The sequence below is a fragment of the Gastrolobium bilobum genome, unplaced genomic scaffold (assembly GCF_033153095.1).
Source record: "Gastrolobium bilobum isolate Gb01-03AN ecotype WA unplaced genomic scaffold, APGP_CSIRO_Gbil_v1 utg3325, whole genome shotgun sequence".
NCBI lineage: Eukaryota > Viridiplantae > Streptophyta > Magnoliopsida > Fabales > Fabaceae > Gastrolobium > Gastrolobium bilobum.
Genome location: NW_026896131.1, coordinates 125229 through 140169, shown reverse-complemented (window position 1 = coordinate 140169; position 14941 = coordinate 125229). Strand labels below are relative to the sequence as shown.

General features: G+C 34.4%; 1 protein-coding gene across 1 annotated transcript in view; it reads left to right on the top strand.

Annotated features, from left to right (window-relative positions):
- Positions 1 to 10750, top strand: part of LOC133297915 (uncharacterized protein At3g06530) — a 28230-nt gene extending 17480 nt beyond the window's left edge. The window contains exons 21-39 of the mRNA XM_061497150.1: positions 207 to 288; positions 379 to 541; positions 2228 to 2303; positions 2491 to 2655; positions 2736 to 2801; positions 2891 to 2995; positions 3167 to 3256; positions 3680 to 3897; positions 4032 to 4242; positions 4358 to 4540; positions 4897 to 4992; positions 5096 to 5163; positions 5237 to 5579; positions 6124 to 6339; positions 6762 to 7424; positions 7513 to 7916; positions 8578 to 8833; positions 9104 to 9274; positions 10356 to 10750. Coding sequence (XP_061353134.1) covers positions 207 to 288; positions 379 to 541; positions 2228 to 2303; positions 2491 to 2655; positions 2736 to 2801; positions 2891 to 2995; positions 3167 to 3256; positions 3680 to 3897; positions 4032 to 4242; positions 4358 to 4540; positions 4897 to 4992; positions 5096 to 5163; positions 5237 to 5579; positions 6124 to 6339; positions 6762 to 7424; positions 7513 to 7916; positions 8578 to 8833; positions 9104 to 9274; positions 10356 to 10586 — 3807 coding nt within the window. The 3' untranslated portion in view covers positions 10587 to 10750. The remainder of the gene's footprint in view (positions 1 to 206; positions 289 to 378; positions 542 to 2227; positions 2304 to 2490; positions 2656 to 2735; positions 2802 to 2890; positions 2996 to 3166; positions 3257 to 3679; positions 3898 to 4031; positions 4243 to 4357; positions 4541 to 4896; positions 4993 to 5095; positions 5164 to 5236; positions 5580 to 6123; positions 6340 to 6761; positions 7425 to 7512; positions 7917 to 8577; positions 8834 to 9103; positions 9275 to 10355) is intronic.
- The last annotated feature ends 4191 nt before the right edge of the window (positions 10751 to 14941 follow it).

Genomic DNA, 14941 nt, shown 5'->3' with positions numbered 1-14941 from the left:
CTTTACCTCCTGGCATTTTTGTTTGTCTTTTTCTCCTTTTCTGTGCAATGCAAATTTATGATTGTCGACAAATGGTTTTCTTGTTTATAACTGTAGAGCCTATCTACTTTCAGTCCTGTTTTTTCTGTTCTGTTGGTTTTTGAGGAAATATCATTGGGTCTAATGATCTCATTGAGGAAATATCTATCTTTTGAAATTTTTTCCAGGCTATAAGGATTGCTGCCATGAACTGTATTGTTGAGTTACATGCATTGGGTTGTCATATTAAACGTTCTGGCAAGAAAAATGGTACTTCATTGTCAGAATAATTAGATTTTGCCCTTAATGTCTAATTAATTTTACTTGGTACTTAATAAGTTTCTAAACTTGTACGAGCAGGGAACAATGCAAACTGGATCCATTTTCTGGGTGAGCTCTTATTGGTGATGGATCAGCAAAGAACACTTATATTGTCTGACAAGAAATTTCTTCCGTCGTTGTTTGCATCCATGCTGAGCTCATTCTGTCATAACATCGTAGTACCTCAAAATATTGAAACCAGGTATTTATAATGTTACGTGACAACTTTCAATGGCACCACTTTTATCACTATACAACTATTTGATATATTCGTTGACTTAGCTGCTGCTTATCAAATGTATTTCCATGCTTCCTTTTTCTGTTGTTGGAATTAGCCAGATCTTCATGTGGGGAGTGACATTTGGCCAGAGTTTTTTTTCCTTCCCTTGTCTTTTTATAATCTAAATGATTTAATATTTGGTGAGAAATTTTCCGTTATGGGAAGTATCTGTTCTCTTGGTCTTCATCATGAAAGAAAGCCAATGGCTTTTTTAGGGTGTCCTTTAATCAAAATACAAGTTCAGCAGGATTGGAAGGACTAGGTACATTGATGTGGTGATGCATGAAACAAACAGAGTAGCATGTAGAAGGGAAAAATAGAGAGCGGGGGCAGAAAGAAGGGGGAAATTTAGGTAGATGGTAGAGGGAGAACAATGACATTCTGATAGAGTCCAACCAGTAAAAAACAAGGAAGCTAAGGGAAATGAGACACAAATCAACACATAATGTAATAACTAAACAATAAGCTGAAAAATACATGGTAATAACTAAACCACATAGAAGGAAAGATTACACTGAGAACACGATTACATTGGAAATGAAAAGGAAGACAAAAAATGATAGTCCTAGAGCTTGTTCAAGAGACTCCATGGAACTCTCCCAAATCTGGATTTCTCCAGCCCAATGTGGTTGCCCAGCCAAGGTTTTCCACATGCCAAGATGCCCTTCCACACATTGCCCTCCTCCTTATAACTGACTAACCCCCAATACTATTCCTACGGACGTGACACTCCACACCTTCCATCTAGAATATTCTTTATAACTAACTTGAGTCAGCAAAATGACTATTCCCCTACAGTGTTTCCTCACACGCACCCTTAAAGTTGGGATCGTATCACATTCATTCGATGATACACACTCATCCAAAACTGAGAATTAAAATCATACTGAACATATGCTTAATCTGTTTGGATAGAGAACCCTACCTTCACATTCAGGTAATCCTATTTAAAATAAAAATCCTTAATTAGTTGAAATGCCAGTCAATCAAGTTACTTCTGGATTTCGTAATTTTGGGTTTTCACATGAGAGCTCTTTTGAGATTATTATTATGGTTGTTCTAGGATGATTACTTTTCTCCTTTCTTGAAATTATTTACTTTCTCCTGATGAATTCTTTGATAAATAAGTGATTACCTAAATTATGGTAAATTCGAAACCGTGCAATATGAAGTGTTTTATCGAATTGTATCCTCTGGCTTTGGTTCACATCCATTTTATGGCAAGAATATTTTTTAATATTTTGACTTTTTCACTGTTTTATTTGCTTAGGATAGTGTTTTTCTTATCGTTTATTTCTTTATAATGTGTGTATTGTTGAGATAGATTGTGTGGCCTAGCTTTTTACTGTAGTTTAAGCTATTGCTTTGTATTATTGAGATGGATTATGGGAAAGTTTTGGTTTTAGGGATATTCTGTTGTGATTGGCTTGGATTACTTATGTATCTTGTGACTTTCGCCATGTAAATTTTACATTTTCATTTTGATTATTGGTAGTTTCTATTTTTTCTCAGATTTTTCATTATCTTCATTCAAAAATTAAAATGAATATTCATTTGTACTAATTTCCGAGATTTTTTATTCTGCTTCATTTCCACACATCTTTTCAGGTTTGATCAGTCCACAAAAGAAAAAATTCTTGGCTTCATTTTGGGTTCTGCTTTGAAGTTCTCTGACTATGGAAAGGTTTGATATCTTCACACTTACTATCTTCTATTTTACTCTTTATATGATTCTAGTTTTGGAAATTGTGATATAGATCAAGGTTTCATGTATTCATTTCCAGATTTAATGTAGTATTATGTGTGGATTTTTATGCAAAGCTGAGACTGTAAGGGAGTAACTTATTTTTGGGCATTGATGTGCTTGGCAGCTAATGATTTTATCCTTGCTGAAAGGAATTGGGAATGTTATTATGCATGTTAAAAATGTTGGACCATTGTTGTCCTCTTTTATGGAACAATACTATAAGAAGCTCGAGAGGTCTCGCCAGAAATTGTCAAACATTGAAATTCAGATAATGTGCCTTTTGCTGGAGGTATGTATATTGTATTGTATTTTAGCTGATGGAACCTTCATTCTGATGTTTGGTGTGAACTCATTACCCTTCTTGTGTAGAGCTGTGTTATGTCGTCTCCCTCTGGTGGAAATGATCTTCAAGATCATTTACTGAATGCTTTGCAGGTGAGATACTAAGGATGTATGCTTTTCCTACATCCTATGTCATTATTTTGAGTTTCTTACTTCATAGTCTGGACCACTGCCTTTTTCAGTTGGATGCTATGAGTTCAGATGACCCTGCCTATGTCGAGCCTTGTATCACTGTCTTAAACAAACTTAACCGTCAATTCTACATGGGGTTGAAGAATGACGTGAAGGTCTTATTTTCAATATACGTATTTATTTCCAGAGTTTGTTATTGTCATTCATGATAAGTAGATCTGTACATTATCTTGGCTGGATGCATTAAAATGTTCTGATTATTTGCTTCATTAGGTAAATGTGCTCTATTATAGCCTAAACTACTACTCTTTTCTCGTGTCTTCCAGGAGCATTTATTTTGCAAGCTTGTCTTTCTGAGCTATATTGCTAATGGCGACGTTCAAAGTGCAACTAAAGAGGCCTTAATGCGCATAGATGTGAGTTTCTTGCTGTTGGTTAAATGTTATCAACCATGTGTTGTCTCAATTAGTGTTCTTTGCTTGTTTCTTTTTAGTGTGTATGTGCTAGATTTCTTTAATGGTTGCTTGAAAAGAACTTAATCTTTGGTATTATTAAATCTAGAAAACTATTAAATTGCGTGATACCTATGATTGTGTTAGTCACAGGCCCCAATTAGGACCTGAAGAGAAATTGTAGAGATATAAATTCTATATTTCATCACTTAACATAACCTTTTGGATCTACTGGCTATTTGGCATTATGGTCTTTTTATTTGCTCTATTTATTTTGGTATTATGTTTCTTTTCAATGTAATGGAAGGGTTCTTCCGTGTTTTTATTCCATAGAAGGAAAAAAAGAAATGAAATTGAGAATAATTGGTGGTTATCATGGAATTGCAGATTAGTTTCTCAACTGTTGGCCACATACTTGATCGTATACTTACACAGAAAGGTTGCGTAATTAGTTCAGCCAATGAAAAGAAGATAAAGAAACAGAAACTGGCTGTACTTCAAGAAGAAAAACTTCCCGCTAATGACATATGCGGAAGAGATAATCCCGTCTACATGCTTAGTTCCCTTCTTGATGTTTTGCTACTGAAGAAAGACATAACAAACAGGTGACATGATTTCTTCTGAATCTCAATAATGACATTGTGGGTACTGCCATGAAAGAAGATGACTACATCATTACCATGCCAAAAAAGTGGTTAAAGCATTTCATTGTGCTAAATTATCAGTTTGATTCTTGCAGGCATTTGCTTTTAGACTCCTTATTTAAGCTTCTTAGCAAGGTATTTTCAGAAGAATGGGTAAATGGTACCCTCTTCCTGGAAAAAAGGTTAAGCCAACCTCCATCAAGTCCTTCTGAAGCCAGCACTACCGTAGTATCTCATATTCAGCAGACTCTGTTGATAATCCTGGAGGATATAATTATGTCTCTTAAAAGAACGGCTCCTCTAAATGTATGCTACCTAATCATGAAGCTGGAACATCTATTATGATATGAGGAATATTATTTTGACTACCTCTTCACTATTTTGGCTATTTCCTTTTCTTAAGTTTAACTATTGTTGACAGGGAAAAATGACAGATGAAATTAATATTAAGCTACTGATAGAGTGTGCCCAGACTTCCAACCTGGTAGTCACCCGCAACCATGTATTTTCTCTGCTTTCTGCTGTTACTAGAGTCTTCCCAGAAGAAGTTTTGGAGCATATACTTGATATTGTTGCAGTGATTGGAGAATCAGCTGTCAAACAGGTTTGTTAAAATAGGCTTTCCCTGTACTGAACTTAGGACATTCTTTGTGTAGAATAGCTTATTATATCCTTTTTTCTACGGAGAACAGATTTTATGTGGGAAGAATGCTTATTATATCCTCTCGTTTTTTCCTGCTTCCATTCTTTAATCATTGCTTTTCTGTCACCATTTGAGATTTGATTTTGAAACTGAGTAAGTGAAGTGCATGCTTACATACATATTATGTATTACAACTACTGTAAACTTTTAGTTACAAAGTGTTTGAGAGTATAATTCTTCATAATCCAATTTATTATGGATAACTAATCCATTATATGAGCTGTGGTGTCACCGTTTCTCTGCTTATGTAACTGTAGATTGACAGTCATTCGAAGCATGTTTTTGAAGATCTTATATCTGCAATTGTTCCTTGTTGGCTGTCTAAGACAGATGATGTGGAGAAATTACTGAAGGTTGGTTTTTCATGAAAACCCTTATGGGCTTTCATGTCTCTTCTACATGATTGGAAGTAACTCTGTGTACACTAACCTTCTGATTTGGTTTTTCTTGCTTCAGATTTTCATGGATATATTGCCTGATATTGGCGAGCACAGGAGGGTGTCAATTGTTTTATATCTGTTAAGGTATTTTTGTTCTACATTGTTATCCTATTATCATAACTTTAGCAATTGGTTTATAGTGGTAGCTGTTTTGCAGAACTTTGGGTGAGGGTAAAAGCTTGGCCTCATTGCTTATACTGCTTTTCGGTTCATTAGTTTCAAGGAAAGCTACCTGTTTCCTAAATATTGAGACTCCAGATGCTTTAACATTTTATACCAAAGAGTGGGAATTTAAATTTGCAGTGCAAATTTGTGAACAATATACAAGTACGACTTGGCTTCCTTCTTTAGTTATGCTGCTTGAACAGAGGGGAAATAGTAATGCTGACCAGGCATTGTTTCTGGAGTTGTTTATTGCAATGCAATTTTCTTTGCAAAAATTGCAAGATCCAGAGTTTGTGTTTAAGCTGGAATCTGGAGAAGATACAGTTGTAATTCAGGTATAAATCCAGATCAGATAAATGATGCAAGAGACTTTTATGCCTTTTTAACGTCTTTATTCAATTCTATCGTGCAAAGTCTGGATCTTAACTATTATGATTTTTATGAAGAGCTTCCATTTTTTCATGACCAATGCCTAGTTATCAGTAATAGACACAGTATCTTATCTTGGCATAATTGAGAGATTGATATCTCTAAATTTATAAATTAATATGATTATATGGATGAAATTGTTAATTTTCCATTAATCAGAAATTGAGTTTATGGAGATACACAGATCTCAGGCTGATATTAAAGCTGAAGCATATTTTGGCATTATGAACTGAAACATTCATTGAAGTTCATATTTGTTTGATATTTCATTGTTGTTTTCATGCTGAGATGCTCTTTTTGGTTTCTCACTTGGATAGCACTGGTGTTGCATGCTTATGCTTGGGTGAATGTTCTAATTTTTGAGTAGTATAGAAACACTTCTGTTTATTCTAGCTGAACATATTCATATTCATATTCAAAATAGATCTGATGGGTTCTCCAATATTGCAGAGGGCACTGGGAGAGCTTATGGAGCAGGTTGTTTTCCTCTTGCAACTTGTAGATGCAAGAAAAAAACAACTGAATTTACCTGTCATTGTGAGGAAAGAGTTGAAGGAAACTATGCGTGCTGTTGTGAGGAATATGACAATGCTCATGATACCTTCAGCATACTTTAAGAGCATAATTAAGTTGCTCCGCCATGCCGATATAAATGTTGGAAAAAAGGTATGGTTTTTAATAAGATTACTAAATACAAAATTTTTTTAGGATCTTGAAACTTTGATGAAAGGGTAGACCATCATTTGTTGGTGTCTTTATTTGCTTCATAGTATTAGACATCTGGGCTTTGAGAGGTTCCCTAGTTATGTTGGTGTCTTTATTTGCTTCATAGTATTAGACATCAGGGCTTCGAGAGGTTCCCTTAATTAGGTGGGTAGCCATAGCGGACATTTATTGTTTTTTCATTTGATGGTTATTTGAAAAATACACGTATTATTCACATGCATTACATATTGCATTGGTTGCATATCTACTAAAAGATCTTTTAGTTGGACTTGAACACTCATCTTGGTAAAAAATTTAATTTAAGTGTGTGAACGCGAGACACTGATAAACTGTTATTTGATACTGCTTTTCTTGTGCTGCAGGCTCTTGGGCTGTTTTGTGAGGCTGTAAGAAATTATATAACTGTCAGCTTAAAGCTTAAAGGCAGCAAAGGTTCAAGGTCAAGTCCAAGTTTTCCTTGGCTTCATATGGATGAAAGTTCTCAAGAATCACTTAATAAATTGTGTTTAGAAATTATTCGAGTACTTGATGATTCATCAAATACCTCCTTGAAAGTGGCAGCAGTTTCAGCATTAGAAGTTCTGGCCGAAAGGTTCCCTTCGAATAGTTCCATCTTCAGTTTATGCCTTGGATCTGTTACAAGATGTATTACATCTCATAACTTTGCTGTGACTTCCATATGCCTTCGAACAACTGCTGCATTGATCAATGTTCTAGGTCCAAAAGCACTGGCAGAACTTCCTGAGATTATGGACAATGTGATGAAGTCATATCATCAAGTATTGTCTAATCTGGATATGAAAGCCAAAACTAATGATGTTTTATCTGCCTCAAATGAATCCCATTTTTTTTCTGTTCTCCTCACTTTGGAGGCAATTGTGGACAAGCTTGGTGGATTTCTGAATCCATATATCACAAATATCATGGAACTTCTGGTGCTTCATCCTGAATATGTCTCAGGAATGGATGCAAAGGTGGAATCTAGAATTCGGGGAATACGCAAGCTTCTTGCTGAAAAAATTCCTGTAAGGCTTGTTATAATTTAGTGTTGTGTAACTGTGTTATGAAATAAATACCCGTGTTTTCTTTACCAAACACATTTTTTTCTGACAGGTTCGACTTGCCCTACTACCTTTGTTAAAATTATACCCTGCTGCCGTTGAGGCTGGGGATAAAAGCTTAATAATTATGTTTGATATGTTGGCAACCTTGGTTGGTACAATGGACAGATCATCTATTGTGGCATTCCATGGAAAGATTTTTGACCTTTGCTTGGTTGCTCTTGATCTTCGCCGTCAAAGTCATCTTTCGATTCAGAACATTGATGTAGTGGAAAAAGGTGTGATTAATGCAGTGATTGCTCTGACCCTAAAACTTACTGAGAGCATGTTCAAGCCTCTTTTCATAAAGAGTATTGAGTGGGCAGAATCCGAGGTGGATGAAACTGCATCTGCAGGAAGCATTGATAGGGCCATATCTTTCTATGGCATGGTAAATAAGCTTGCAGAGAACAATCGGTAAGTCAGTGTCTATATTTTTTGGGAATGGATCCTCTCATGTGAAAAAGTAGTCATGTTATTTGATCACAACCACTCATTAATAATGAGATAATGAGATAAGAGAGAGAAAAATGTATAATTTTTAAATGAGCGGCTGTGATCAAATAATATGACCACAAGACAACTTTTTCACATGAGAGGATCCACTCCCATATTTTCTATATCTTATTACGTAGTTATTATTTTTCTTATATAATGTTCTTTTAGATAAGCATGATTTATGAGATTTTGAATGTCTAAAGTCACTTTTTCTTTCTCTAGAATTTTCTTGGTAGGTTTATGGTATTTCATTCTCAGAAAAGTAATTTAGCTTTATAATTGTATTGTATTATATTATTTATATTAATATTAACATGAAAGTTGTTGTATATCCAACCACAGGAATTTTATATCAAGTACTTGTGACAGTTGAGATAGTAGATACATACATACCTTTATCCAATTTGGTCATGTATTAAATTAAAAAATAGTTTTCAATAGGATTTCCTTAATTATTTATTATGCACGCCACCAATAAATAGAGCTATATAATCAGTTATAATGATGCTACTTTGTTTTGTTTTCTCAAAAGAATGATCAACGACATCCCTTTACAATGCTGCTATATTCTTTTTTGTAGGTCATTGTTTGTTCCTTACTTCAAACACCTGCTTGATAGCTGTGTTCATCATCTTAGTGGTGGTGGAGATGTGAAAGTGTCTAGTCTGAGTCGGAAGAAAAAGAAGGCTAAGATTCAGGACGATGGCAATATACAAGAAGCGAGCAGTGTGTCTATCAAGGGCTGGCATCTCAGGACAGTAGTCTTGTCATCCTTGCACAAGTGTTTCCTCTATGACACTGGGACCTTGAAATTTCTTGACTCCTCAAATTTCCAGGCTAGTGAATTCTTTACATTAGACCATTATTTATTTTTTCATCTTATTGAGTAATTGGCTAACAGAGGGCGAACCAGAGCAGTGGTAAAACTGTTCCTTTGTGACTCATTCCATATGTAAAACTCTTTGCAATTATTTGCAAGGATAAGATTGCGTACAAGGATTGCCCTCTCACCCCACGCTCTCTAGTCGGATTTAATTGGGGATTGATTTTTTTTTATTGAGTAATTGGCTCATTCCTTTAAAACTGACTGTATATGCTTGTTGCAGATGTTGTTGAGACCTATTGTTTCACAACTTGTCATAGATCCACCGGCTTCGCTGGATGACAGCATGAATATACCAAGCGTGAAGGAAGTTGATGACCTACTGGTTGTGTGCATCGGTCAAATGGCAGTGACTGCTGGATCTGACCTTTTGTGGAAACCTTTGAACCACGAGGTGAAGTTTATGATTTCTATTCCCTTCTGCTACTTTTTGTTGTTGTTCGAATAATTTGATAGAGATATGGGTATAGCATACCATGCTTCAGTATCTTGTTTTACGTTGGAGCTGTCGGGAGCAGTGTTTTAAAACCCAGATCGGACCGGCCGGGTCAACCCGTGTTTGGGTGACCCGATACCATCACCGGTTCGAGCTGGCCATTGGATCGACCATGCATTTAAATTGGTTTCGACCCGTTGACTCTATTCAACACAAATAAATATGATAAATTTATATCAAATTGAATTTTTTATTTATATTGGCAGAGTCTCGGTGACTCGACCGGTCATATGAAACCCGGGTCAAGTTGTTTTTTTAAAAAACTGCAATGGCTGGGAATCGAATCTAGGAGTGAGTAGTGTTACCACTTACACTACTACGCTACGCTTAATTGTTGGTCAAAATGCATCTTATAATATATTTATTATATAATTTAATATAAATTTAATTAAATCGGTTGAACTAGTGACCTACTGGTTGAATCAATGATCCGGTACCTCGACCAAATCGATGACCGGGCCAAGTTTTAAAACACTGATCGGGAGCATTGGTTGTAGATTAGCTTTTCTGCTATTTTGATCCGGCTTTAATTATCATGCCAATCAGCTTAATTTTGACTCAATTTAAGTTCTTTGTCCAAATGCTGCTTCTGATCCACCAGTCAATGATTTTAAAGATCTGAACTGGATTTTGTGTTATCTCACATCCTCATTTCATCAGATTTGTTCCTTTCTAGTTATACATAGCTCATATGTCATTTGTTGTGGAATTTTGGCTTATTAATTAATTATTCTAGTTTTGGGTATTCTGAAATATGCAGAGCGCTAGAATGCTATATACTTATACCCTATACGTACTAGTATTTAATCTCATTTATGTCACTATGCTGTTGTATATATATATTTTTAGATATAAGTGAGAATTGAACACATAACCTAATATAATCTACCCAAACCTTTCACCACTAGACCATTCCTAGTGGCTTCTTGTATCTTTTTTCCAAAAGCAGCTGAATATCTTTCTGCTGGTGGTTTTGCAGGTGTTGATGCAGACACGGAGTGAAAATGTGCGAGCTAGAATATTGGGCCTCAGAATTGTTAAATATCTTGTGGAGAACTTGAAAGAAGAATATCTAGTATTCCTGGCTGAAACAATCCCCTTCCTTGGTGAACTGCTTGAGGATGTGGAGCTTTCAGTTAAATCTCTTGCCCAGGACATTCTGCAGGAAATGGAGTCTATGAGTGGGGAAAGCCTACGGCAATACCTATGATGAAAAATTAGGAGGGTAATATTTATGCTATTGTTGTATGAGTAAGAGCTACAAATGTGTAATCAAGTATATGGAATATGATATATAGGCCAATGTATATTGTAGTTATTTAAGGGAAAATTGCATTTATTCATTCTGATAAATGTAAAAGTCCAATTGTTCTCTCTCTCTTTTAATTTGTAATTTTTCTTTTACAATAATTAAAAGCGTAAATGCTTTAAAAAAGGAGTATTTGTAACAGTAAAAAAAGTGAGATAATTCTTTTTTTTTTTTCTTGTATTTCATCATACCTTCCTAGAAGAATTTACAGTGAGCATCATATAGCTTCTGCCTTATTGTTTTATTCTTTCTACAATTTTTTTATTTCTTCGTTATCTCTTATTCGTTTCTAGGTCTCAATTCTCTCATTATCTTTAGAAAGTTAGGGACATTTATTACACATTATTTTTCCTTTTTCCTTTAGTCATATTCGTAAAGAGATTTCAAAATTTCAGACAATTTGTACTCATCCGTTTAAATTTGTTTATATATTAAGGTAAATTCGTAAATCAAAGCTTGAATGATTTATTTTACTAGGTGAAGTTTATTTTGGATATGTTGATACTTAATTTGGTGAATATTTTAAGAGTGGTAAATATGTTACCATAAAACGGAACATAATATGAGTTTTGTTATATATTTTATGTGTTTTAAAAGGGATAATTTTGTTTTGACCCACGTGGTTTTAAATTTGTCATTTAGGCAATTGTGATTATAAAAATGTATCATTTAACACCTTATGAAATCTTGTCACCTAGACCTATTGTAATTATAAAAATGTCTTATTTAACCCCTTAAGGTTTTAAAACGTCACGTATATCCATATGGGTATAAAAATGTATCAACTCACCCTCATGGTTTTTTATATATATTATTTTAAATTAAATATTATTTTATTTTATTTATTTTTGTATCTGGTATCATTATAATAGTATGGAAAAAAAAATTTAAAATATTTTTTTTGTAATAAAATAATTTATTTAGCTAATACGTTTTTCATTTATCTTAAATAATATTTTTAATTTAATCTTTAATCATTAATTTTATTAAGATTTTAATTGATAATATTATAATTATATCAAATAAAAGTTAGGAAAAAATAAATATTTTTTTGTAATCATGATAAGTGTAAGTGAAAGTTTGAAACCGTTAAATAATAAACATATTTAACCATAATAGGTGTGAAAGAAAAGTTTAAAACCACAAAGTGTTAAGTGATATACCATTACAATGATGTGAGGTACCTAGAAGACACTTTGACGCTTAGGTCAATATTTGATCAATAAGCTTTAGTAAAGATGGATATGGTGCTCATATTTGGTGTAACACCTCGTTACGTATCGGATGTTATCATTACATATGATATTAAGCGCAGTTACAATCACAATAGTTCAATTAAAAATACAACTAAATTTTTTCTTTTTAAACGTTGCATGTTCCATTTAAAGCCAATACCGTATTTGAAATAACCAAAATTATAATTATAACAAAGTGACATTGCAGAATATTTAAATCTAGCTTAAACGTATTATACAAGTCCTATTAGACACTACCATGAAGTGCTCATACACTATATGGCTTCATTTCACACTTTCAGCAAATTACACTTCTCACTGAGCTCCTAAGCAAGCAAATCGCATTTCCTCTCTGCACTGTTCGCTGAAGCTAGCATTGCAGCGAGCAATTTAATTCCCTAGGCAGTGGCTATTTCCCAGGTGCTCTATTCCTCGCTCACTTGAATGTATCTATATTAACCACAACATAGACAATTCAAAACCAATCATAAAAGTCATGAACTTACCTATACTAATTCAAGTAACCAAATCAAGCTCCATTGGCTCCTCCAATTCTTGATCAATCAAGTGCCCACTTGTTTCCAACCTAGAAACACACATGAACACATTCAATATCCACACATCCAACAGTACTAGAAACACAAGTAATCACAATGCTTATGACATGAAAATCATGTAATGTACCAAAACGATGATCTAAACACCTTTTCACCGATTAAATCATCTCCCAAACATTCTTTTCAACATAAACTAAGCTTAATTCATGCTCCAACACACTAAACGACTCAACATTTCCATGAAACCTTATATTATTCAACCAACAAGAAAAATTGAAGGAAAATGGAGTTTCTTACCATGAGTGCTCTTAGAATCAACCAAGAAGTGTTTTCCAAACTCCCAATGTGATCAAACAACTCCCCATGCTTCACCTTCAAGAGTGGGTAGCCACTTTCACAAGGAAGAATCTCCTCACTGAATGGTTTTCAAAGGAATTTCTTTGATGGATTGTGTTCTTCAAGTGATTCTACACACATTTGAAGTAAGTTGATTCATCCACTCTAGCTCACTTTAGGTTTTTTCTAGGTCATTCCCCTCCCTAAAAATGATTGCCTCGGTTTGTTGGGGAGGATGATACAATGACAAGTCTTATTTCATCCAATTTAAACAAAACACGCGTATGCTCGCCGGGCACCTCGCTTCAGCGAGCTACACCAACGAGCAATTTCAATGTTCGCTGAATAGCTCGCTTCAGCGAGCACATATGCGAGAAGCTACTGACAGTGGTTTCTAACATATTTTTCCCATTTCCTCTCATAAGTATCACTTAATAGTTATTTAATTAAGTATTCTACTTGATTAACCTCTGTTATGGATGATTAAACATTTAATCTGTAATACCTCCATGTGTACCTGGTGTATTAACATACATATGATAATGAGCGCAACATATTTTAAATAAATAATCATGAAAACTTGCTCGCTAATTAACTAATAGCTCTAATATGAAAACGTGAATAAACTTTTTTCTTTTCCTCATGTATTGCAATTCACCAATTAATTCAAATCCAATTAATGTCATATGATACTCTTTTACATATCACGTTCTATTTAAAATAAAATGGTCGACATCTACTTTGTATTTTAAAGGCTTTGGGGATTATTTCCACATAGAAAAGGGTGCCTAATTGACAATTTAATATAATCTAGGCAAAACACGACATATCCACTAGTACAACCTAGAGTCCATACATGGATTCTTACATATTGGACTCAGATAAATATATATGCATAAATCATATTGCCCAGCCATTCATGGCCTAGGCTATCTCATAACTATCAGGTCTCAAAATAATATCCATAATGTTACTTACATGATTACATCAAATAAACAAAAGAGATGTAATTAAATAAGTAACATAGACCAATGCATACTCAATAACAACATATATAAACTATCAAATGACATAGATATCCCCCATGCTCTACAAAAGAATAATATGATATATACATCTCAAAAGATAGTAAAACTAATAAGAATGTCATGTACATATCAAAATGATAGTCAAAATCATGAATATCATGTCAAGTAATATCCCTCTCCCAGCCTCCAGTCGTGCGATGCCTCAGCACCATCAGCTATTGTACCTGAAATGGTGATCCCCATAACGCGGGATGAGATATCATCTCAGTAAACTACGGGTCCTTGGAAGGCTCCTCCACCCCTATGTTTACTTCATGTATAACCATAGTATAAAATCAATGTATGCATGAGAATATGTATATCAATGCATGTGTGCAATAATGAATCCCATGGGCCAGAAAATATAACATGTATGCATTACGCAAGGAAACTCGTCTTGTACTATGCATAAAGAAACATGTCTTATGCCTCGCACACAAACATACATACATATACATGCAATATATAACAGTTCATTTTCAATATACCATATCAAAGAACCATCCTCCCTCGGAGTTTGATGGAACAAATGGGGAATTAACCCCAAGGACCAAAAGTTTACTCGTCAAAGCAATGACCCTTGACGTACTCCTAGTATCCAAGAAATCACAACCTATTTCAGAAATATGAAGACAATTAGTACATATACTAGTCCATTACGTTCCAATAATTTACTATGTTAAACTAGACTTCTTATGCTTTCCAATGACATATTATATGTCTCTATTGTAGTTGTATAACTCAGGTTATGTCTTTCGCAAATCGACTGCTGCAAACTTAATTTTCATAAAGTAGATAGTGAATTTAAACTTAAACTACAATTGATACTTGTCTATTGGCTCTGAACTTTCATAGGGTGATAGCTCTATGTGTTATCTTCGCATCGGTCCAAACCACACTCAATTTGGAGCTTCGTAGCTCAAGATATTCACATTTTACTGTGCTGTCATCATTACCGTTGTAGGGATTCGAATCCTTTTGAAAAGGATTTGAATTCCTCCCTCACAGAAGCTAAATTTCATCATTTTAACAGTGGGGATTTGAGTCCCTCCTGGATAGAG